Raw genomic sequence first — 25067 nt, forward strand, 5'->3', positions numbered from 1 at the left:
AATAAGTATAACTCACATTTGTTGTATTTCAATGTACTTGCATTTACAGGAATTGGGTCGATGTAGTCATAGTAGTACTCATAAGCCCATATGTATTCGCTGGAGTTGGTTGAGTTAACCATGGTCTCACTGATCCGAATGTTAAGTCTAGTTTCTGCAAGATGATGAGTCCGTCAGACTGTCAGTGTGTGGCAGGGTCAAGTGAGCGGAGTTCAGGGGAGCTGCTAATGTTGGTCCATAAGAATAACATTGAGCTCTTCCAATAATAACAATGATGGTCATTAAATCCCTGTCAGAGCAGTGCAGGGCCCTTGAAATCATAGCAACCCCCCTCACCTAATGTGCAGTGAGTTTGTCGATGTTGAAGAAACTTCTGCTCTGCTTTCTGTGAAGTCAGTAAATGTATCTTTTATTTAACTAGATGTACGGCATAGCGGTACAAAATATGACCGCCGCTCAGTCCTGTACATCCGTTTCGCGAAAATAAATCACACTTCAATTTGTCTATATATTTTACTCCATCCCCCACTCTTGAAACTTTTGTGTATGCTTGTTTGCCATGCCTGAGTGTGTGTGTGCGGCTGCACAGAAAGTAGCCTATGGTGCTGAAAAGGTGAATAGATTGTAGAATAGCCAAAGAAGATGTAGCATTGTTATAAAACCTTTAAAATCGCTAAACAATCACAAGTAGGGCAGTTCATCACAGTTCATCCATTGCAACTGGATTGATGAAAGGTCACTTACACCTGTAGGCTACATTGTATTTGAGAAAAGCAAAAGGTATCAGCATAATGTTATTAAACAAAACATCTCTGTCAGTTCCATGCCGTTTTCAACAGCTATCAAAAACAAAGGTCATTTTTGGAGGGATGGATTTTTTGTGAATGTTTCTTCTTCTACATAAGATTTTAGTCATCTTTAGTTCATGTAATACTTTATTGTCAATGCACAAATTAAGTAACAGTAGTCTGAAACGTTATTGTTAATGCACAAATTAAGTAACAGTAGTCTGAAACGAAATGCTGTTTTACATCTAACCAGTGGTGCAAATAGCTGACATGTCCAAATGGGCCTTGATGAAATGCGTCGCTAGACTGTTCATAGGCTACACATTTTAACGGGCCAAAGTTGAAGAGTTGTTGTCCGTTATTGTTTGTGCAAATATAGGCTGATTCATGTTCCCTTGCATTGTGTAACTGAGGTCCATGGCTAGTCTGGCTTTCACCAGACCAAGCTCAAATCTTTTAAGAAATCAAAAAATAAATAGCGGGCAGATCAGGCTGGGTTCACCCAGCCTAGTCCATAGGCACCCGATATTGTTTAATTTTCCGATTGAGATATCCACGCTCTGGCTATTCTAAATGCAAAAATGCATCAGGGAGTTATGACAAAACTGTAACTAACAAACTAGATCCTAATAGAAAGCTGTTAGCTTCCCTAAGCTACAGGTAGGCTTATAAGGTAGGCCTATTTACAACATAAATTGTCAATAGCTATGCTGGCGACACAAATAAAATCTCCTTTGGAAACCAATGGCTTACGCCTTACAGTATCAAGCGGACTTAAACTGCCATATCGTGGCGAAAAGTTGTAATAAAATTCACGCAGCTCCATGAGTCAAGGAAAGCGCGAATGAAGTAGCCACTTCTAAATGGGACCCACTACACAGTAGCTTAAGGTGTGTTGCTAAAGCAGCCATAATGAAATGAAGGTGTCATTGTTTGGATACTTCACACACACATGCTTTTTAATTTCACAGACTACAACTACCAAGCTGGAATCAAAGCACATCGATTCCCCTCTCACACCCTGCACGCACTTAAAACAAAATATAAACAGGCGTCTCAGTCTCACGCATGTATAGGCAAAACTGTATCAGACCGGTGTAACGTTGGTAAATCTTCCATTGCACAGAATGATTTTGTAGCACGTGCAATAAATGACAGTCGAAAGATACAATTACAGTGCTGCTATCAATTTGCTTGGTGTAACCACATTTATAGTTTTCTACAAATACAATCAATCAAATTGGCCTCCATCACTCAACCAACGCTAACGGTAACATTACCTAGGTCCTTATTGATATTATAAGATTAACGTACCTGCAGTAAAAACCAAGCATGTCCGATAAACATCCTCAGATTTATTTCGACTTCAAGAAGAAATGGGAATTACATTTCATGTGAACATCGTCCTATCCTTATTAGACGTTCTCTGCGGTAAACTACAGTCCTTGTAGGAAGCGTCCATTGTTTTTCCAACCCACTTTTAACTTCCAACAAAATTACGTCTCACTGCAACGATGCGCCATCTAGTGGACAAACGACTACTTATCGCCAATACTGGAAATGCAGCCATGATGATGATGATGAATATTTATTTTAGCTTTCTTTTAATCCTACTGAATTTGTAATTATGTATCGGCCGTTCTAATACCGATAGTATGTGGGTGCCTGTGTGTGTGTATATGTGTGCACCGCCATCTACAGGCCAATGAGTGTACAGTCACTAAATGTACACATAACCTAATTTTTTTAGACCCCCCCCATGGATGAAATTCTACGAAACTTGGCATACCCCCAGAGAATGCCAGGTCAATCATACACATTAAATTTGGTGCAGTTCTGAACATCTTAACTGAAGATAGGGGCGATTAAAGCAGAATAATATTGCATTTTCATTTTTTACCTGGAGGGGAGGGGGTGCAAATCACAAATGAGTGATTATGGGCTAGGTTGATGTGGGCCCTTGAGACCAACATACCATAAAATATTCTTCATCCTCAGTGCCACGGTTCAGGTAGTTATTTAGGAAAAACTGCTTTTTTTTGCGGTTCGGGGGGCCCAGCACGGGGGGGAGTGGCCCCTGGGGACGAAGCAAAATTTTTCCGTAAAAGTCTAGTGGGGCTACATATCCACCAAATTTCATGTGCCCCGGTGGTTCGGTGTCCCTGGTATCGTTGACCAAAAATTCAGGAAGTAGATGACGAAAAAAAACAAAAAACCTTCGGTCATAATGACCTTTGACCATTTATCCCATAGATTGCATATTCATTCTGGCAAAATAGGTTAGTTTGATCCATGCAATTAGTAAAATGTTGTTTTAACATTAATATTTTTTAAGTATTTCCATGCGTTGGGATAAAAACACAAACTTTTACACTCAGTAGGCCTGATGTTACAGTGAAGTGGTGCAGTCAGTTGCTATCCGCCACTCTTCCTGTCTGTCACAGTGAAATGTTTCTGAACACACCCCGTTCTGGAGGACGGACATGCGAAAACCGTCGCAACGACGGGACGAGACTATAATTTAACCAAACGCAATTTAGCTAAAACTGTTATCAATCGGTATTATAGGACACGCTTCTAAGAAGCACCTTTAAGGTGACTATGGATGCAGTCAACGCGTTTAACGTGGAGGTAGGTGCTCTTTTCTTAAGTTGTTTTGAATGGCGTTGCTGTTTCTGCTAGCCATCAATAGTTAGCCAACGTTAGCTATCGGAGGGAACTGACAGAAGATTCAAGGAAAGGCCTTTGGATAGTGGGCCACACGGTCGATAGCTAACGTTGTGATGGCCCACAATCACAGTTGGAATTTCGAAATTATATTATTGAAAATTACATAAATCGAGAGTGTTACTGTCCATAAAGTGTTATTTAACGTATTTGTGTATGGTTTAGACATGATGGAAGTAACCTGGCCAGTTCAAATTGTCATACATAGCTAACGTGACAGGGCAAGCTAAAATACCTAGCTATTCGGTATCCTGCTCACTAGTAACAGAGAACGGGCTCTGCTAGTAACCAGCGAAAAGCTAGCCCTCGCAGTGGCTTTTTAGTTGCTGACTCGGTGGTTAGTGTGATGGTGTGGTGAGCACTAGCGATCACATTGTTACATTTTTAATAAGCGTTTACTAAATTGTGTGACGGGTAACGTTAGCTAACTTAAATGTGTTTGCAACCTTCTTGTTGTGCCACGTATGTGCTGATTAGCAGACCAGCTTAAGTGAACCTTAGCATTAGCGATGTTAGCAAAACAATAGTATCTCGCTAACTGGCTAGCCATGTTATTCAGGTATGAGTACAGGGGCGCTAGGCAGATAAGCATGTGCACTTCAGCTGCAAACTGTTGCAAAAACTTACGTTAACGGTATCTTGGTCAAACAACCTTACCTTTGTAATTTTCCAGAGTATTTCATGCTGTAATGTTAGATTATTTTAACGAATGAATAGTTTTATCGATAACAGTTACAACATTTCACACGCAAAAGATGATCACATGTTAAAGTATTGGAATAATGTTATTCTGAGATTGGCATCTCGAGTGATTTAGCTGTAGCTAGCAATAACCAACGTCAAGTTAGCTGTTGTTGGAGTTCGTTTTCTGGAAGATTATAATGAAGATGCTGTTTACTCCAGCAAGTGACTGGTAACGATAACGGCATCTTTTCTGTATCCCAGAAGAGTTTTGTCTTTGCCATGTTAATTTCTTTGCTTGTGCGTCGCACCCAATGCTTTTGGGTTTGTTTGGATTGATTACAACTCGGGTAACAGTTATGTCATATCGTTAATGCATTAATGTCCCTTTCATATTCAGTATTCCCTCTCCTATCCATTGAGTGTGCTGACTTGGTAACGACCTACCTACTTAACACTTAAAGTTATTTGCTTTTCCATTCCCCCTGTTTGTTCTGCCTTCCTCTTCCTCTGCAGTTATTCTCCATGATAGACATGAAGCCTCCTATTTCTCGGGCAAAAATGATGTCAATAACTAAATCCGCCATAAAGGCCATTAAGGTAGGTCAAATAGTTTTTGTTGTTGTTCATGTGATGCAAAAAATCTGTTCTTAAATTACTTACACTTTCCTTTTATTTTTTACTTTGCCAGTTATACAAGCATGTTGTTCAGATTGTTGAGAAATTCATCAAGAAGGTATGTAATGAACATATCTTACATTACCATACATTACCATACTGCAGTTATTGTGACTGTCATGGAGATGTATTTCCATCATAATCAGTCTAGCCTATGTCTTCCAAATGTTCTCACACTGTCTTTACTTTATTTTTTAACTCTGAAGTGCAAACCTGAGTTGAAGATCCCAGGCCTTTATGTAGTGGATTCCATTGTGCGACAGTCTCGTCATCAGTTTGGAATGGACAAGGATGTGTTTGGGCCGAGGTTCTTGAAGAACTTTACCGCAACCTTTCAGAATCTTTATATGTGTCCACCTGATGATAAGGTGGGTCTTTAGTCAAGTACACATCAACAACACAACATAATGTTAAAATTGAATGTTAATTAAGTTCATGTTTTTGTCCATCCTTATTCAGAGTAAGATCCTGCGCGTGTTGAATCTTTGGCAGAAGAATGGTGTTTTCGGTATGGACATCATTCAGCCCCTTTTAGACATGGCCACAGGTACTGTGATGCCTGTGGTGGAAAATGGCGTCCCAGCTGCAGGTAATTACACGCTGTCTAGTACAAATAGCATCCGTTTTGTTTCCTAGCGTGCTATTTTAAAACAATGTAAGAACATGATAATTAAAAAGGCCTGATGTGGGTGGCTTACATATGTCCACCTCCCTCTTCACAGCATCCCCAGCCCCTGCGGTGCCGGCGGAGACCCCACTGCCCGTCACTAGTGCCTCCATCGTGCAGGCACTGCCCCAGCTCCAGAACTCTGGGGCCCTCGCAGCTGTGGCTCAGCTCTTCCAGTCATCACAGGGTCAAGAGGTGGGCTGGGATACTGCTACTTTATGCTAAAAGTGATGTTTTGTGTGTGATTTTTATTTATTGGATGACAATATTTGATCTTTCTTTTCTTACCTACCGCATATTTTGTAATTTTACTGCCACCTTTGCTGTGTGTATTTCTAAGCAATCGAATTCAACCTGTATTGTTTAGATTAGATTAGATTCAACTTTATTGTCATTGTGCAGAGTACAAGTACAAAGACAACAAAATGCAGTTTGCGTCTAACCAGAAGTGCAAAAAAGCAGAAACATGCAATGTGATATACAAAGTATAGACACAGGACAAGAAATATAGTGCAGTGTAGACAGTAGTATACAGTTGGTTTACAGAAGGTGGTTTAGAATAATATAAATAAATATAAATATGTGCAGTGTATTAGCAGTTGCCTTATAAGAGCAGAATAAATATGGATATTCAGTATGAACCATATAGACAGATATGTACAATATGTACAGCTATGTGCAGTGTGGTAGCAGAAACCGTAACATTATAAGAGTAAGTGTAATAAAGTGCATGTGCAGGATGAATAGTATTGTGTGTGTGCGTGCAGTTGCACCAGATCCTACAGACTCTGCAGCAGCCCCAGGCCTCTGTGATGGAGGGCTCAGCTGGTGTAGTGGCAGCTGGGCCACCGATGGCTTCAGCCCAGCCTGTCCCTCACAGTCTTCCCCCTACGGAGCAAAAGAGCTCCTTTGCCAAGGTAGAGCACAGCACCTAATTCCACATATCCTCCAGTCCAGTTCCCATGAGTCATCGATTTTGTATTTATGGTGTCAAGTTAAGAAAGCTTCTTTAAGTGTTGTTGTTTTTTTTTTTTACTTCTGTGTCTAGAAACTCCTTGATCGTTTTGACTATGATGATGAACCGGAGCCTGCTGATGATATGAAGGATGATGTAGCTGCTGCCATTCCTCTGTAAGTTATTATACGTTTTCTCAGACAAAAAAAAATCTTTCATAACCTCTTCTCCCGTAAATGTGAAATGTAGACTTTATGTGGAATAATCTTTTTCTTTTTTTATGCAGAAATGTGCAATCAAATATGCAGCAACAGATGATGTACCCTCAGTGTCCTGCTCAGATACCTGGCCAGGTATATCATTAATTTATCTATATTTAATCAGTAACTTTGAGGGTATGCAAAAAGTCTTATCTTAAGACGTATATAATGTTGTATGGGCATAATGTTGTATGGGCAAAGTGTTTAGTCTCTTATATTTCTTGCACTTTTCTTGTAAACTATTGACAAGCACTCACTTTAGTTGTAGCCTATTAGGGCTGTAACGGTATGCGTATCGAAACTGAAATCGCAACACTCATATCCACGAACCTGTGTTGCAGGTAGAATCGTGACACACCCCTTATAGTGTTTCCCGCAGCGCTTTGCAGCTTACACGGCCGCAAAAGCAACACCGCTCCCGCCTTATTAGTATACTTACCATTACGTTGTCCTAAAATAAATAAATAAATCATAATTTCATAGCTTTTGTAGCTTTCATTGTAGACTATGCGTTAGGGCTGGGCGATAAAACTATAGCAATATGTATCGCAATTGACATGTAATTGATATCAATAAAAAATACGTCCGATAGAACATTCGATTATTAAAAGCAACACACACCTCCCGCCGTACGTTGTCCATAAATAAATACGCTAAATATATCTTGCATTGTAGCTAGTATGTGCAACTCTACCAGAGTAGGCGATAGAAGTAGGCCTACCTCAACACAGACTCTCAATGAGTCCTTGCCCCGTGCTCTCTCTCTCTCCCTCTCAAGACGTATCCCTCCTCATGCACATGTAATCGAAACATTCACAATCGTGCAAGACGACTAAATTAAATCCGGTTAGCATCATTAGCACGCTGCACGAATTTGTTCAAAACTGTTGCATTCAAATTGACTGCTAAGTTCTAATCATCTCAATCCCGATGCAAATGGAAAAGTATATTCCAAGACTGAAATGGGCCTGTCCCAAGGAGAAAAAGTATTCATTTGAAACTTAAACACAGGTGGGGAAACTGAACAGTCTAACCAGTAGACTATGATAAATTAAGCTACTTTGTTTACAATATTTCCAGGGTTCAACCAGTGCTGCTTTTCATTCAGACTGATGTGCACATTTGTGACCAGGCATGGCAAAACCAGGCACATGTCTTCCCAGAGACATTTTGAGTTATTCACAAAACGGAAAAGAAAGTGTAGTTTCAAAGCTATCCAATGATGTCTCACTCATGGAGATCTGATAATATTTGAATAAGTTGTAGCCATTTTAAAGTATACACATCTCAAAGCTACAAGCTGAGAAATCAGGGTTTTCAATTTGACTACTTTCTCCCTCAATCCATGGGAGGGGAACACAATGGTCCTCGCTTACATGACATTAAGATCAACCCTCCCCCCTGTCACGGTCACTGATTTGTCAGCCTGCAGTGCTAATGACTCATCGAAACTATCTGTAATGGGTTACAGAACCAGCTAGTAGCAATGGATAAAGTAGTCTAAAACAAACATGAGATCACGTTTGCAAACCATGTTATTTTGAATGAACACCCAGTGCAAGGCACCAAGTTGGCAATGGATTTAGCAGGTTTAGCAATGGATAAAATAGTCTAAAACGCGAACTAAACAAACATGAGATCACGTTTGTAAACCCTGTTAATTTGAATGCACACACGATAAGGCACCCTGCCATCAGTCAAAACAAGACATTCTCGCATTATTCAAATTAATTGCCCACTGAAACTATCTGTAATGGGTTTTGGCTAGTAGCCTATGGTGCCAATAGATAACAACAGTAGGCCTACGTTAGCTAGTAGCAATGGATAAAGTTTCTAACACACAAACTTTATCCCCGTCAAATGTAACTGTGGAAATAGCATCTGATATCTTACGATCTAGTTCCTCTGCTGCCAGACCGAGAGATTCTTCCTCGTTGTAATTATCTACGGCTAAGGTCAGCTCTAGATTAGGGATGTTCTCCAATGTAATGAAGTCGCCTTCATCATCCGATTCAGGTCATCTGCAATCCACTGTGCTTTGTCCATCTCCATTCCAATTGTAAACAAACAGCATGCTGGTTCAGTAAGTAGCCATTAGGTTACTTCTAGCATACAGCTGATTGGCGACAAAACAAAAGAGCACTAATAGTCACGCCCAATTCAAACGCTGGTTTACTTCCTGAAACTTAACCATTTTCAAAGACAAAATATACACTTTTAAAGCAACCAATGCTGTTATCTGAAACATGGAATTGCTTCTTTAGGACTTCAACTTGCACATTCTGCAAAAAAAACGAAAATAACTAATTTTGAAATAAAAACCCTTCAAAGTCGTTTTTCGCGACTTGCTTGACAACTGAGGTGATTAAAATCAGAGGAAGGTTTGTGAAAGATGTTTCAATATGAAACAAGCCTTGTGTGGTATCTGAGTCTGCAGCCAAACCACCATTGTGCTTTCGAAGTCATTACAGTAATTCCACTGTAGGGGCATGTGGCCATGCACATTTTAAAATACATACATTATAAAGCCTTGATATCAAAATGTTTTGTTGATTTTTAATGGTGGTTACACCATATATTGCTAACTCTTACAGTTGTGTCTACCCCATAGATATGTGCTAAGTCATGTGGAAAAGCTCACACCATCCTTGTCTGTCTTTTCAGCCTTCAGGGCAGATGCAGGTGATGGGCCAGTCTCTTCTGCCCCAGCAGATGGGTGCTGTTCCCTTTATGGCCCAGATAGAGGCCAACGCCCCTCCTGCTCCCCAACAGCCTCAGGTACGACACTCTATTATTTTGTCTTTGTTTATCCTCTCAGCCACTCCCGTCAGCTTTGGGAGTTACAGTTCAATTTTAGCTTTTTATGTACATTTGACTGTTGTCGCTGATAACATTTTTTTTGTGGCGTCCCGCAACGGCAAGAAAAAAAAAAATCATCAGTAGTCTAATCCATCCCCTTTATCCTGATGAGTGGCCCAGCACTTCCCCCTTGTGCACTTTGTACAGGTGCATTGCAGTGCAGATGGCTGTTACATTGTTGAGTAAAGCATTGATCATGGTCGAACTACTTAATTGCAAAAAAAATGCAAGTCCTAGTTATAACTACACCTACACTGTGTCAAAATAAGCATGTTAATTGTTGTGATCAATGTGTTAAGACATAGGCCAAGTTACTCAGGCGCTAATTTCTGTTTGTGTATCTACAGTATAAGCTAATGGTTAAATTGACTATATAGCACGGTTTCCAACATAAGATACACTTGTCACAAAGATTAGGTAAATTTACAAATTGATGTAAGTTTGTTGAGCAGTTTAACATTTAGGACAACCTGTAGTGCACAGGAGAGATAGTTGTTGTATTAAAACACGCATCTCTTCTCTTATTCTGCTAGAATGTAGGATGTATGTGATAAAATATTTTTTTAATTTAACCCACGGTCAGGCAGATTGCGTGCCCCAAACACCTGCAGTCCTGTGGGCTTGATGAATATCTTTTTAGTTCTGTATATATATAGTTCAGCTTGTTCTTCAAGCTGAGCTATATTTATTAATACATGAGTTCTGTTACTTGAATGGCTAATGTCTCTGATCTCTCAGGTGGCTGTCGTGGAGGCTGAACCGCCAGCGAGGCGAGACCGAAAGGATGACACACGAGGCAGGAGATCACGATCAAGGTTTGAATAATTTAAACTGTTGCCATACTGCCAATCAGCTGCAGACATCATTCCACGTTGATGTCTATGAAAATGTCACTTCAGGAATAGTGCTCATTAGAAACTACAGTCACATTAAACACATTATTTGTATTAATGTGGTAAAATTCTGATTTGCTCTCTTGTGTATCCTTTTTCCTCCAGATCACCAAGAAGGCATTCGCCCTCACGTTCCCGTAGGTCACGCTCTGGCTCTGGATCTCGCTCTCGCCGTTCGCGGTTCCACCGCTCTCGCTCCCGTTCCAGGGATCGGCGGTCCCGAGACTGGCGATCACCCCGTTCCCGATCAGAGGAGAGGAGGGAGAGAGAGAGGGAACGAGAGCGGAGGCAGAAAGGACTGCCCCCCTTAAAGAGCAAAACCCTTAGTGGTGAGTACTCCCTTCTTCAACTAGTAACATATTTATTGTTTGGTACTTTTGTTCGTTCAGATACAATTTCATTCCTTTAGAGATGATGACTATTGTGAATTTGAAAGGTCTTTTGTTGTCATCCTGTAGTGTGCAGCACCACACTGTGGGTGGGTCAACTGGACAAGAAAACTACACAGCCAGACATATCATCACTACTGGAGGAGTTCGGTCAGATTGAGTCTATCAATGTAAGTCTGATCTGTTTGTTAAATTGGGCATACCGGCATCAATCAGATGGCTTAGGTTTTGTTACATTAGGTTTGCTAATAGAATATGTTGTCTAGACTCTTTGGTCAGGTTCAAAAGGTAAAATGCCTGTTCCTATGAGCTTTGTTTATCGTTTGTGATCAACTTTTACCAGATAAGTGGTTACTTTTAAGATAGGACTAGGACAAAATACTTACTAAACTTGTGTATGTACTGAATGTACATACATGCTTGTGTGGTCTGTTGTCTAGAGGGAAGTACTCTTGAGGAAGTAAACTATTTAATATAAAAATATTGTTATCTGATCATTGATTAGGCAGACACTTCAGGGTTAGAAAGTCTTCCCTCCTCTACACCCTTTGCTGTGGAATAGACACCTCTAACCAGAAATGGTTGAGATTCTGCTTTTCACTGTTTGGAGGTTCATAACGTACTGTAATCATAATGTATAGTTTTTTTCATACCATGTTGAATATTGCTCACCTGATCCTGCCCACTTAGTATCTCCACTTATTTTCACTGAGGTACTAGTCCTGCTCCTCTCAATGCGTTTACATTTCCCTCAGTCCCTGGGTTTTGTTTCTGTTTTTTTTTTTTTTTTTTATTCGTAATTTTCGTGTAATTATTTATTTTGCTTTTTTATATGTGATTGTTATGACTGTGAAGCACATTGGGCTACCTTTCTGTGTATGAAATGGGCTATATCAATAAAACCTAACTTGACTCAGTCACCCGGATGGCAGGCCAATCAGTACAATAGTAGCCTACACACCTACACACATAAAAAAAAAAGTATATAGTATGTATACAGTAACGGCATAGTATGTATATAGTATGTATACAGTAACGGTAAATACATTGTTTCCTGACTGCCTATGGGTCATTCCACGTCAGTTCAACCAGGGCCAACGCACTTAGGTCTCAAAAAATTACCAGGTGTACCCAGGATCCCTTCTTTTTGAAAACACCAATTTGACTTGTCTTATGCAAATCTTTCTTTTTTATTTTCCACCCTGAACATGGGCAAAATGCCCCATTGACATCAATATGTTTCATATAGAGTCACCACACTGCCACCTGTGGTTGTACAGAGTAACCTGTGGTAGCTCTATACAAAACATATTGATGTCAATGGTGCATTTTGCCCATGTTCAGGGTGGAAAGTGAAAAAGAAAGATTTGCATAAGACAAGTCAAATTGGTGTTTTTAAAAAGAAAAGATCATGGAGAAGAAAGAAAAAAATATTTAAAAAATCTTTGTATATTCCCACAAGGTGTTTGGGTGTTCTGAAAATGAGAACCAAAATGATTTTTTAGACTTGTAAAGTCTGTTCAGACCCTGAAGGAATTTATTTTCTGTTCATTGTTTTTTGTGAAAGTGTTTCTACTTATATCAGTAAGGAAAATAAATAAAGAGCCTATGTTGAGTACAAATATGTCTTCTGAAGGCTTAAACAGAGCCCAGCCAAAAACTCCAATCAACTTTGAGGGACAGCTATGACCATGCAGGATTATCCAGACCAAACGTGACGATTTTGCTACATACTATTCCTATTTATGTACCAGCATGCAAAATTTGAGCCTCCTACATGGTTTAGTTCTTGCGCTGTGGGCTTGTGAACTTTGACAAAAAAAAAGAGGCAGAACAAAATCGACACCCCCCTCCCCCTGTAAAACTGGCTGTATCTTGGAAAGTATTGATCTTACATAAGAGTAATTTTACAATGTGTCTCCTGGGTAACATAGGTACACCTGGTAACTTTTTCAGAATTTTCTGAGACCTAAGTGCGTGGGCCCTGGTTGAATTGACGTGGAATGACCCCTATGTGGTTTATTATCGGTACATAAAGGTTAGGTATAAGTATAAGTATATATACTCTTGATCCCGTGAGGGAAATTTGGTCTCTGCATTTAACCCAATCCGAGAAATAGTGAAACACACACAGCACACAGTGAACACACAGTGAGGTGAAGCGCACACTATACAACTCATTTGTTGCTAGGTTACGGGGACGCTGGCGAGACACGCCGCTCCGTCTGGCATCATGTTTTTGTTTGTTTTTATGTAATGTCATGTTTATTTTTTGTATTGATTTGTCTAGTTAAATGTTTCTCTCTTTATTTACGTTATTTTTGATAGTTTTCGTGTTTATTCTCTTAGTCCTTTTTACTGCTTTCAAGTCGGCTGATGTTGTTAACGTCTGTCCATTGGGAGCTTGCTATGGCTAGCTTTTGCCCTGGGCCTCTTACATCCTTGCCATCCATCTGTGAGCCGGTGCTGCACTTCGCTGTCTGGTCGAGGGGATTTCTTGGGACAGCAGCTGGAGCTACTCTGCGAAAGATCTGCCGAGGCCGCCGAGCTGTTTCTGACCTGTGAGCTGACATGCCAACTGCCTGGAGTCTGGATTGAGCAGACTAACGTTAACGTTGAAGAACTCTGCATTACGGACCAACAAACTGTCGCTGTTATAGCAGTCCACAGAGTTGCTGATCTACAAGATCGCCCATGACTTTCGGACTGGTATGCTTCCAGTGATCTCCAGACTAACAAGGCCTAACGTTCACGTTATCTCCAGACTGCCAGTGAGTGTAAAGAACTTTGTTGGTGTTGCATCGGTTGTGGAGACACAGCTGTGCGCAGTTTCACGCGAGTCATTATTGCCCTTGGACATTTTCAGCCGGTTGGAAATTGGACTAATTTTATTTTTTATTTATTTTATTTATTAATTTGTTTGTTGTATGTCTTGGTGTCACGGGTACGCTGGCGACTACGCCGCTCCGTCCGGCATCTTTTGCGTTTGTTATTTCTTAAATGTAGTTCTATGTCTTGGTGTCACGTGTACGCTCGCACCTATGCCGCTCCGTCCGCTATTGTCTTTGTCATTGACACATAGACTAACAATGTCTTATATGTGGAGCGCTTTGAGTTGCACTCTGTGCATGTTTAATGCGCTATACAAATAAAACTGACTTGACTTGACTAATCCCGGCGCAGTGAGCTGCCTGCTACAACAGCGGCGCTCGGGGAGCAGTGAGGGGTTAGGTGCCTTGCTCAAGGGCACTTCAGCCGTGGCCCACTGTTTGGGGCTCGAACCGGCAACCCTCCGGTTACAAGTCCAGAGTGCTAACCAGTGGGCCACGGCTGAAGTAGTAGGAGGTAATGTTAGGAATCTATGATCAATATTAGGGATGCTCTGATCAGTGTTTTCGGGGCCGATCACCGATCTGCCGATACCAATCACCGATCACAGTATGGGCAATGAAAGAAAGTGCAGGGCTCTACACCAACTTTCTTAAAACGTTTAAAGTCAACAGTTAAACACGCCAATGCACCAGTTTCAAAGATTAAGAATGACTTTTAACATTTACAGGAAACAAAATTTAAAGAATATTAGTGCCTACTTTATTTTTTGGTCTGTTTTTTATTTTTCTATATTTTGTTTTTAATAATATCATCCATTGTCATATTTGCATTTAGCCTGTATATCAAGTATCCTGCAAAATGTAATGTATTTGTGAATCCATCTGTTGCAAATCCGAATGGTGATATATCTAACTCCATACTGCATGCCTACGACTACTGAAACAAACAGCCCATTTCCCCTCCACAACTCAGCATAGTCTAATCAAGGATATGACCCCATAACAGTTTATTTAATTTAATATTTCATTTGAAGCAGGCTATCGTGAGATTATTATTATTATTATTATTATTATTATTATTATTATTTATTTTATTTTTCTTGAGTCTGCCGATGCTCGTTCAGAGAAGAAAGTTCATTGTAACGTAACGGTGTAACAGTTGTATGAGGCTATAAGATCTTACGGTGATAAGATCTTTGTTATTAAAATGCAGCCGACTTGATGTGATAGACAAGGCAAAGGCAAATAAACAGTGAGAACATCAGCAGTAATGTCTATGCCACTAACCTAATCCTTACATTTATCTGCGTTGAGGTGCATGTATTCTAGGTTTTATGCTACTGTACATTCGCAACGTCATTCTATGGTTTACACCTGTAATATTTTCCGATGTTGTGGTGTATTTTGTAGACAAACATTTAGGCTACGTAGTTAGAGGTCATTGTCACCAGTGCCCCTAAATATTTGTATTTACTCGCACGCCATAATTTTTAGAGAGAGACATGGACGCACTGTAGAGCCCTGTAAGTGTCCGGAGTTTTGCGTCTTCTGATCGGCCTTCAGAGAGTGCTCCGATCAAACTATTTAGAGTGAATATCGGCTGATAATGATCGCGGCCAATCGATCTGCGCATTCCTAATCAATATGATTAGTTAGACTGGACCAGTGATTTTTAAAGTTAGCACAAAGTCTATACCCATTATAATGCTATGGTTGGCAGTGTTTCCCACACTGACTTTGGGCGGTAGCTGACTTTGACAACGGGGGGGGGGGGGGGGAATTAAGATCGTCTTGGTAGTGTATAGGTCTAATTGAGTGCCTGTCACTTTAAGACGTTTGAGGGAACCCTTGCAATTGTAACACAGTTGAAAGGCTGCTGATGTGTGGATGCAATTCATAACGTTTTCTACATAGTTAAAATAACTTGGGACAAGCACTTTTCCATTTACATCGGGATTTTGCAAACATTCAGTGTCAGAGTCAATAAAATGAGCCCTTCCACGAAATTGACAAGCAGCTTAGAAGTAGGCTAAGCATACAAAATTCGACATCCAAACAGTATTCTAACGTTAGCTTTGAGATACTGCTTGATTTCATAACTTAACTTAGTTTAGTCTCTTCAATGTAGCCTACTATGCTGTGATAAGACCTTAGCAGAGTTCACTTCAATGCAGCAGTTTTGAACAAATTTGCGCAGCATGGTCACGATGCTAAGCGGATTTAATAGCAATTTAGCCAGACGTCTTCTATGTAATGCTTCTATGTGGCAACAACAATCCTTCAACAATCGTGAATATTTTGTTAAATGCACATGCAGAGAAGTGGGGCAGCGGGCTACGAGAGAGAGCGGGGCGGGGCAAGGAAAGGATGCGTGCGTAAAAAGCGCAGCTCAATGGCAATGCAAGGATTTGACCTTATATTTAATTTAAATTAAATTAAACATAGAATATTCATCTGTGGCGGCCGATTTTTATTTCGTGGTGCCCCGCCACAGATTAGTCAATGTATGGGAAACACTGGTTGGAAACATTTCCCAATAGTGAGTACCCAGACTCTCTTAATGAAGTTAAAAACAAAGTAGTGAGTCTGGTGAAAACAGGCTAGGCTATTGGAAGTATGGGTTTGATTATGCATTTATGTTGCTTTAGTATTGTGACAGTGTGAGGAAGCTTTTGAGTGCAGTTGAATGTTAAATCTTATTTAATTATGTAAATGCAGTGTGTTTTTTTTTTATTTATTTTTTCTTCAGCACGCATATCTGATCAGTAATCATCACACTGGCCTTTGGTCTGGTGCATATCATACAATGCTTAGATTGAGTGCAAATCATCTAGTGCTTATGTTGGGTGCAGACTATACAGTACTTTGGTGGCACGGGATGGTTAATCTCTGACACTAGAGTGGTTTGTGCTGGCAGGGGTTTGGTTTATCTGGTTCTAGTCCAGAATCATACAAAATGCAGGCCAATGTGGGGGGTTTGGTGCTTGTTTTGTTTTGTTTAGCTATGGCATAACTTGTATTAAAGTGATGAATCATGATTGCAAACAGCTGCTGTGACTGATATCTGCAGGGCAAATTTCACAATAGTTTGGATTGAGGTCATTCGGTGCCAAATCAGACAGAAATCTGCTACTCTGTCTCAGACTTTGCTCAAAGTTTGTCTACATAATGTTTGTTAACAAAGATTTGTAAGTATTTTGTTGAAGTTCTATATTTTCTTTGGCCTTGGATTGTTATACTCTCAAATGCCTTGTCTTGGGAGCCATGTTTGGACATTGGTATCTTAAAAAGTGTTATTCCTAGCCTGCCCAAGCTTTGCAGAAAGGAACACAAACATATTCTCAGTATGACTGAACCATTAAAAGTTGTACTGCATGCCCATTGATTTTATTTAAGGCCTTAGGAGCCTAGCTTTGCAATAAATGGTATTATACTCAGTGATATTGAGGGCATTATAAACCATTTTTGTACCTACAGGGTATCGATCAGTATTTTGTTTACAAATGCAATACTTTATCACTGTTGTGCCAATATTTAGTATAGTACTTTTGATCTCGTGAGGGAAATTTGGTCTCTGCATTTATCCCAATCTATGAATTAGTGAAACACACTCGGCACACAGTGAACACACAGTGAGGTGAAGCACATACTAATCCCGGCGCAGTGAGCTGCCTGCTACAGCAGCGCTCGGGGACCAGTGAGGGATTAGGTGCCTTGCTCAAGGGCACTTCAGCCGTTCCTACTGGTCGGGGTTCGAACTGGCAACCCTCCGGTTACAAGTCCGAAGCCCCAACCAGTAGGCCACGGCTGCCCCTATTTGAGGTATCCGCTGCATATAAACATGTTGAAATGAAAGGAGGGGGGCTGAAATATATGTGGGAATAGTGCAATGTTAAATATTTTGGTTTACAAGGTCTCAATGTTGTACCATGTTACCTTCATTTATAAATCGACTCTCTGAACTCCGCATAATAATCTATGGTGCAATGTTGATACTTTGTACAAATCAATGTATGGACATTTAGTGTGCAACTTCCACATAGATTTTAAAGTTCCTGCTAATTACCCCACATACCATTTTAGTCCTTTGAAAATTATCAAAAAATGCAACATTCCCTTGTTTTATCCTTAATAGCTCCATGATCGTAATATGTAGAGACCTCAAACATGGCACAACATTTTAACATTTAAAGAAAAGAAATATGATCGACAAATGCATACAAAAAAAAAAGCAAGTTAATAATTATCTGTTTCCCAATCTACGGTCTTGTAGAAAATCAATGAGCATTTCATACACACGTTTAATGGTTCAGTCATACTGAGAACATGTTTTGTCTTTCATCCTACTGGTTGGATCACTAACGCTTTTCAAGACATTGAAGACATTTGAACAGAAATATTTTACAGGCCTTAGTTTTGACACCCATTCATGATACAGACGAGGTCTGAAAAAAAAAAAAAGAGAATCATATGGAAGGAGCAGGCTTTAATCAGTCTCGTATTCGACTTTTTCGAGTGCTAGGCCAAACATACAACTGGTAAGAGTTTTTGCATATGCAAAGTATTCTGAGACACATTGGTGAAGTTGATCCAGGAAACTTGATTGATGCTGCTTCCAAAGTTTGATGGTAGAAGTTTGGGTAGATGTATGAACAGCTAGGCTATACTATTGGCTAACATTTAAAGCAGTCCAGTGGTCCATTTTGTGTGTGTGGTTTGTTGAACAGCTTGACATTGCATGCATCTTCATAAATCCTCTTATGATGCACTATTGACACTTTAAATCAAGCAAATTGTCACCTTACTAATTGTTTCTTACTAATTAGCCTTGACGTGCATATTCCACTTTTAGATGTGTAGCTTTGAGGATGACATTTTACCCCTTGTAGGACATATTTTACTCTTTTCAGCTCTGTCTGAAGAGGCCTGTTCAGAGTGGCCTGTTCGTGTTTTGTCTGTTGGTAGCCACACCAGATGCCTAAATATGTGGAAATGTGTGAAAACAATACACAATTTTGTGTGAGAACAATAATACGATTTTCATAATATAAACACTTTTATATTATGAAAATCGTATTATTATAAAGGCTCTCATTACGTCACCTGTATTAATGGAAATACTGGAACCTTTTTTTTTTTTTTTGCCTTTATTCAGATAGTAGAGTGATAAGTGACAGCAAGTGAGTGGGAGAGATGGGGAGGGACTGGGAAATGACAACGGGTCAGATTTGGTGAATGTGGTACAAACAATACAGCCGCTTGCACTGCAGCTCCCCTGTCGTACTGTATTTTCAGATAGATGGAAATAGTCTAGGTAGAGTATGGAAAGAAAAATGTTATGCTCCCTTTGTTTTGCTTTCCTGTTTATCGATGTCTGTGCATCTCCATCTGTTATCGCTGCTGTTACGATTGAAATGCTACTGAAATATAAATACTGAAACTAAATACTGAATATAAACATGTATGATATACAATGAAAGGAAACTAAATTATGACTTCTGTGGAGCTGTGTAGTTTGTAGGTTAACAAGTCTGACTGGATCATGTTGACCACCATGTTTGTAATGTGCATTTAGCATATGTCCGCATATTGTCCTGCTGTTTTATGACATTAATACATATGATGTACTGTGTTATAGCTTCTAATGAGGCGTGGGGGTGGTCTATCTTTAAACTTTGCCAGAGGTTAGGGGATGTGTTGTATGTATGAATAGTTGTATACATTGTATGCATTGCGTGTATGGTACTATTTGAGGTGGTGGCTACATGAAATGTTTAACATGAATGCAGTTTAATTATCATAGTACTTTTGAAAGATGCACAGTATTGTATTTGTACCCGTACCTGAAATTTTGTCTTTTTGGCTTGTGGCCAGTACCTCTAGCCTAAAGACACCTTTTAAAATGTAATTCCTTAGAAACTCCTTGTTGAAGGAGAGTGCCTTTCCCTCTTGCACAACTAAATACTACCTTCATCATTGCAGATAGCTAGCTGATCTTATTGCTCACTCACACGTCATGCACTTAATGCTTTTCTCTTTGCCTGAGTTGGCGTGTTAATTTTCATCCATTTTCATTGATGATTTCATATTTTTTCCTTCTCTTGGTTGCCTCTTCAGATGATTCCCCCCAGGGGCTGTGCCTACATCGTCATGGTGCACAGGCAGGACGCCTACAGGGCCCTCACCAGCCTTAGCAGGGGCACTGTCAAGGTCAACCAGAAACCCATCAAGGTACACTCTTTATGTCCAATTATGAAATAGGACATCATATTCTTTAATGCACGAGGTATGATGCTTTACAAAGCTGTGCCAAAATGCAAATTGGACAGTGCCAGTGTTTACTATATAAGTCTGATCTGATCGTAAGAGCAATTGAATCTGTTTGGTTAAGATTTTAAGAGTTTCCTTGTAAGTTTGAATATAATTGAGGTTTAACCACCATCTTCTTGGATAGATTGCTTGGGCCTTGAACAAAGGCATAAAGCCCGATCTGAAGAAGCTGTGGGACGTTGAGCGTGGAGTCACATACATCCCCTGGAACAAGGTGAAAGTGGAGGACTTGGAGAACTATCGGGAAGGAGGCATGCTGGATGCTGAGACACTTTGTCCAGGTAAACACTAGATTTGTCCTAAACGACTGTATTGCATAATGTATATGTTATAAGATATATTGCTTAATATATATTTATATAATTAATTTGTTAAAAGAAATTACCATACAAAACGTGTAAGTAATTATGTCAACCTGTGGTTCAAATTTTTATTTTTATTTTTTAAGTATGTGTAGTGTATGTGTAGAAAGAAGTGCTAGGCCTATTTGTTATTTTAATGTTTTAATGTTAAGCCTTTGGGGAAATGTAATGGAACATAATGAAACGAAATTTGAATACAAATGAAACAAAATTTAAATACAATTAACAAGAAATTCAATATGACAACCATCAGACATCCATTTCTGTGTAACGATGTCTTGATTATTGGATAGTAATGCGTGTTGCTTGGCTTGATTGTGTGTAGACTGGGACAGCTCTGTGAAGGACTTGGTAAAGCCTGGAGCAGGAAGCAGTGGAAGTCAAGAAGGGCAGCGGAAGGAGGAGCACTCAGTGTCTACTGTACAGGTAAAAGCTGGCGGGTTTCAAATGGAACTCCTCAGGAATTGTCTATGTCTTGTCCTTATGTACTGTCTAGTTCTTTCTCATCTTTTGTTGGTGGCACTTGAAGTTTGTTTGAAGGTACTATGCTTTGGCTGTGAGTTGCGTCCTCAGTATTTATTAAAACAGAAGTTTTACCTCCTATTTGTTTGTTGTCTAACAACATAATAGCTGCAATAAACATATACCAATTGAAGTAGAAAAAGACTAGGGGGGCTTAGTCGTTTCAACAATTTAGACCAAAGTTACTTTTTTTGTCGATTCCCTGCATAGTAGGCAATAGCACACAACATTTGCATAATAGGCAGTAGCACACAACTCTTGCAGGACATTGAGGAACGTGCTTGATGTATGATGTGTTTCTTAAATTCTCTCAGGCAGTTAAGTCCTATGCTAGAGACAGTAAGAAATCTCTTGATTAGGCAGTCATTGAATCCAAAAGGAATTTATTATTTGAAAGCTCTCATGCACTTTAGTAACCAAAAGCAAAGTCAGTTTTGTATCTATTCATTTGTTTTTACGATGAGAATTGGGTGGGTGAGGAACGTGGCATGAAAATTCCAATAAAGTTTTTAACTGGGTTTGGATAATTGGTCCTCCGACTGTTTGCCAGTGAAACGTTCTCTGTATTTTCTGTCACCTGTGTAATGTTGGATGAGGGTCACTGAAAAAGGTACCTTATCACCACAGAATGGTATACACAGATTTTACTGGTGTTGTATCATGGATTGGTGGGATTTACAGAAAAATATATATTGCACATCAACATACCAACCAAAAGAGGAAACAAAGGCAGAATTGATCATGAGGGGTCTGGAAATGCTGTTCTTGGCCTGAGCACACCCATATCTTGCCTTTGGTGACATTTTGCAATAGGAATATGCATTTATGCGCCATATCCAAGCTGTGCATTATTGAACCAGTGGATGCTGGACATCTTTTTGGACACCTTTTACTATATCCAGCTTCTACATACAGTAACGTGCAGTCGGAGTCCACAACATCAGGTAGGACGCGGAGGAATACCAATTTCGGCGCTGTTGTTGGCTCACGCACATGAAATTAATATCTGCTGGGTAAAAATAAGAGTGCAGAGGGGATCTTCAGACACTGAATGTTGGCCTAATAGAAGGAGTTGGACATTGGACTTATGAAGAATGCTTGAAGATCATATGCTCAGTGAAATGCATTCGAGGGCTCTCTGGTGATGGTAAGGAGCATTCCCTTTGATGCCTATGCTAATCTGTTTTTCCTTTGACCATCATTACGTACGGAAATGTTTGTTTCATACCCAATGGACATGAATATCTTCACTTTAGAGATGGCCACAGGCAGCTTGTAGCCTGCTGTATAGTAACATTTTGGAGGGTCATTGGCTAGTGTCCTCTGACAACGAGGCTTAAATAGCTTGATCTGTCGTCACTCTGATCACTCAAGGTGTCGGTCATGAGAAAGAAGTTTAGTTTTGTTTTGACGGGTTGAGGAAAATGTAAAATGGTGTTTGGTTCTGTAATAAGCTGATGGATGTTAAGAGAAGGTATGTAACAGTATCTTGACAAATTAACGATGCGGCTTAAGCTAATGTACCAGATGTAGTTTAATGTTTATTTTGACACAAACGAAAATTGATATAAGTATATATACTCTTTTGATCCCGTGAGGGAAATTTGGTCTCTGCTTTTATCCCAATCCATGAATTAGTGAAACACACAAAGCACACAGTGTACACACAGTGAGGTGAAGCACACACTAATCCCGGCGCAGTGAGCTGCCTGCATCAACAGCGGCGCTCGGGGAGCAGTGAGGGGTTAGGTGCCTTGCTCAAGGGCACTTCAGCCGTGCCTACTGGTCGGGGTTCGAACCGGCAACACTCCGGTTACAGGTTCGAAGTGCTAACCAGTAGGCCACGGCTGCCCCCTAAATGTTATGTTTTAGCCCACTATTCCCTGTGTACAGCAGTTACAAGATGCAATTCATCAGTACTGCATCTGTTGCAGCAAAACCGTTGCAAAGGAGCAGAATAACAAAAATGTTGTTTAAAAACCGGAAAAGTTGGCTAACCCTCTCAAGAAGAACATGCAGCTACGTAACACTTAAACGGTTAGCATAACATAACACATCTGGGAAATTTGTTTTATTTGCAAACCAAATTTTTCTTTATTGAAAAGTTTTCCAGAATACACTGAACTGTTCTGAAACAGAACTGTTCTCTTATATTAGGTCGGTTGTATTACTTGACAATGAATAGAGAAGATGCCATTTTGAATTGTGTATAATTGACTTCAAGAAGTGTTGCACTACATTCACAAGAAGGTCACTGTAAAATGGCAAGCGTCTCATTGTATAGTGTATGGGGGGAAATAGCACCACACAAGAGTTATTATGCTGATAATTTGCCTCACAAACAAAATAAAACTATTTAGTTACTAATGATAAATTAGTTAGTTTTCACATTGCGCATGGAGAACATCCTGTTAAGATACTGCTAAATAATACCTAGCTCTGTACAAAACCCCACTTTGGCACCTGAATTTATTATAAACTGGGTTGTCAATGTCTCCACTTTAAAACAATGCCCCTCCTGTCATCACATTCCGGATTAGTCAAATCTCCCAAAGTAAACCTACTTAAAAAACTTCAAAAACATCAGATTGACCGAATACCCTGAATTGGAGAGACAATGTCTCAGATGTCATTGACTGCCAATACTTTGTCTCTGAAAATGTTCTTGGCTTCTCATAGAAATGTACATATTTTTCATTTCTCCTGAAAAACATTACATGTTCACTCTCAAATCCATCAACCAATGACCTCTTATGAGATCTTCACTTTTATTTCTTGTACAAGAAATGCATTTTTCAGTCCCATTCATCAACAAAAATTGCAGGTTAAGATGGTACGGAGCATGTCAGCAGGGAGGAAACATTTTGTTTTGTACGCCATACAATATTGCTTTGGAACACAAATGAAAATCGTGGATTTGTTTGGCCCTTTGATGAATCGCGGGAGGACGACTGAAGCGGCAAACCTTAATCTGTCTGTTTCCACATGGATGTGTCTCTTTTCCTCTTTCTGGATGCTTAACAAAATCGGTGAGTTGTATTCAGCCTGTATGGCCTATTAATTGTTGCATTTGAAGGCCAGGCCAGAATGTTGATGTTTTGTGTGATCAATCTATGCCTCTGTGCATTTTTAATACACTGCTCATGAGGCATCACTTGAAAGAAGATTCCAAAGTTAATATGAACTATAAAAAAATATTTAATTCATTTCTGTTTTTAAAGTATCTACTACTTTTCAATCAGAAACCCGATTATTTGTTTTATTTTTTTTGCTCAGTTCTCTTTTTCAAAACCGCTGACATTTCTGCCATGTCTGGCTGCATAAATTCCACGCGTCTCCTGGTGGAAGAAAAATGTGCCATCTTTCCATTCCTATATGGCTGTGGGGTCACTGAGATTTATCAATATTTAAATCGCAAAGTAGATTTCATCATGATAAACATTAGACCCACATACTGTACCTTGACTGGAATAATGATGGTTGCATCTTAATCACACATTTACATCTCTTATGCACAACCGGGAAAGGCATCCATCCTTATTTTTAATGTCCTCCTAATGGGATTCTGCACTTTTTAAGATTAAGAGGTCACTAAAGGACTTGTGAGCTTTATTCTAATGAAAGAAAAGAAAATCCAACAATATGTCAGTGATTTTAAATTGGATATCAATATATTCTTGTCATTTTAATTATATACAGTATAACTATATTTCTAGTTTATTTATAGTACAATTTTCTCTGAGATCATGAAGCATGTTGTAGGTACAATACAGAACCATACAATTTTCAAATATTTTATTTGTACCAGTGTCGTTATGAGGACCGGTTTAGAAAGTGTCTGTATTTTGGTAGAGTTGAGAGGATGTAAAATGTAAGTACATGCATCTAAAATCAAAACGAGCCATTTCTATAAACCTGTAGCACCGTAAATGCTTACAAACGTCAAAGAAAAGTGCTTCCTTTTTTACAAATCACAATGCATCATGTGAAACAGTTAAAGTTCAGTGGGATACAAATAAATGACTTATTAACCATAGAACTATTTAAAAGTTTGCGGGTCATCACCTTGGCACAAGTAGTGTTTGGAAAAAGTCTATTGAGAAATCACTAAATAGGTAAGAGGGA

At 39.6% G+C, this 25067-nt stretch overlaps 1 protein-coding gene across 3 annotated transcripts in view; it reads left to right on the top strand.

Annotated features, from left to right (window-relative positions):
- Nucleotides 1–3195: 3195 nt before the first annotated feature.
- LOC121683680 (SR-related and CTD-associated factor 4-like) overlaps nt 3196–25067 on the top strand; it is a 34483-nt gene continuing 12611 nt past the window's right edge. For 2 of the 3 annotated variants that reach the window (XM_042063416.1, XM_042063418.1), the window contains exons 1-16: nt 3196–3419; nt 4713–4796; nt 4888–4932; nt 5081–5242; nt 5334–5463; nt 5597–5736; nt 6309–6458; nt 6590–6672; nt 6783–6849; nt 9421–9534; nt 10354–10430; nt 10614–10837; nt 10967–11067; nt 19846–19959; nt 20183–20339; nt 20746–20846. In XM_042063416.1, coding sequence (XP_041919350.1) covers nt 3390–3419; nt 4713–4796; nt 4888–4932; nt 5081–5242; nt 5334–5463; nt 5597–5736; nt 6309–6458; nt 6590–6672; nt 6783–6849; nt 9421–9534; nt 10354–10430; nt 10614–10837; nt 10967–11067; nt 19846–19959; nt 20183–20339; nt 20746–20846 — 1779 coding nt within the window. In that variant the 5' untranslated portion in view covers nt 3196–3389. The remainder of the gene's footprint in view (nt 3420–4712; nt 4797–4887; nt 4933–5080; nt 5243–5333; nt 5464–5596; nt 5737–6308; nt 6459–6589; nt 6673–6782; nt 6850–9420; nt 9535–10353; nt 10431–10613; nt 10838–10966; nt 11068–19845; nt 19960–20182; nt 20340–20745; nt 20847–25067) is intronic. The other variant, XM_042063417.1, reaches the window with a different exon arrangement.

The sequence above is a fragment of the Alosa sapidissima genome, chromosome 15 (assembly GCF_018492685.1).
Source record: "Alosa sapidissima isolate fAloSap1 chromosome 15, fAloSap1.pri, whole genome shotgun sequence".
Classification (NCBI taxonomy): Eukaryota; Metazoa; Chordata; class Actinopteri; order Clupeiformes; family Clupeidae; genus Alosa; species Alosa sapidissima.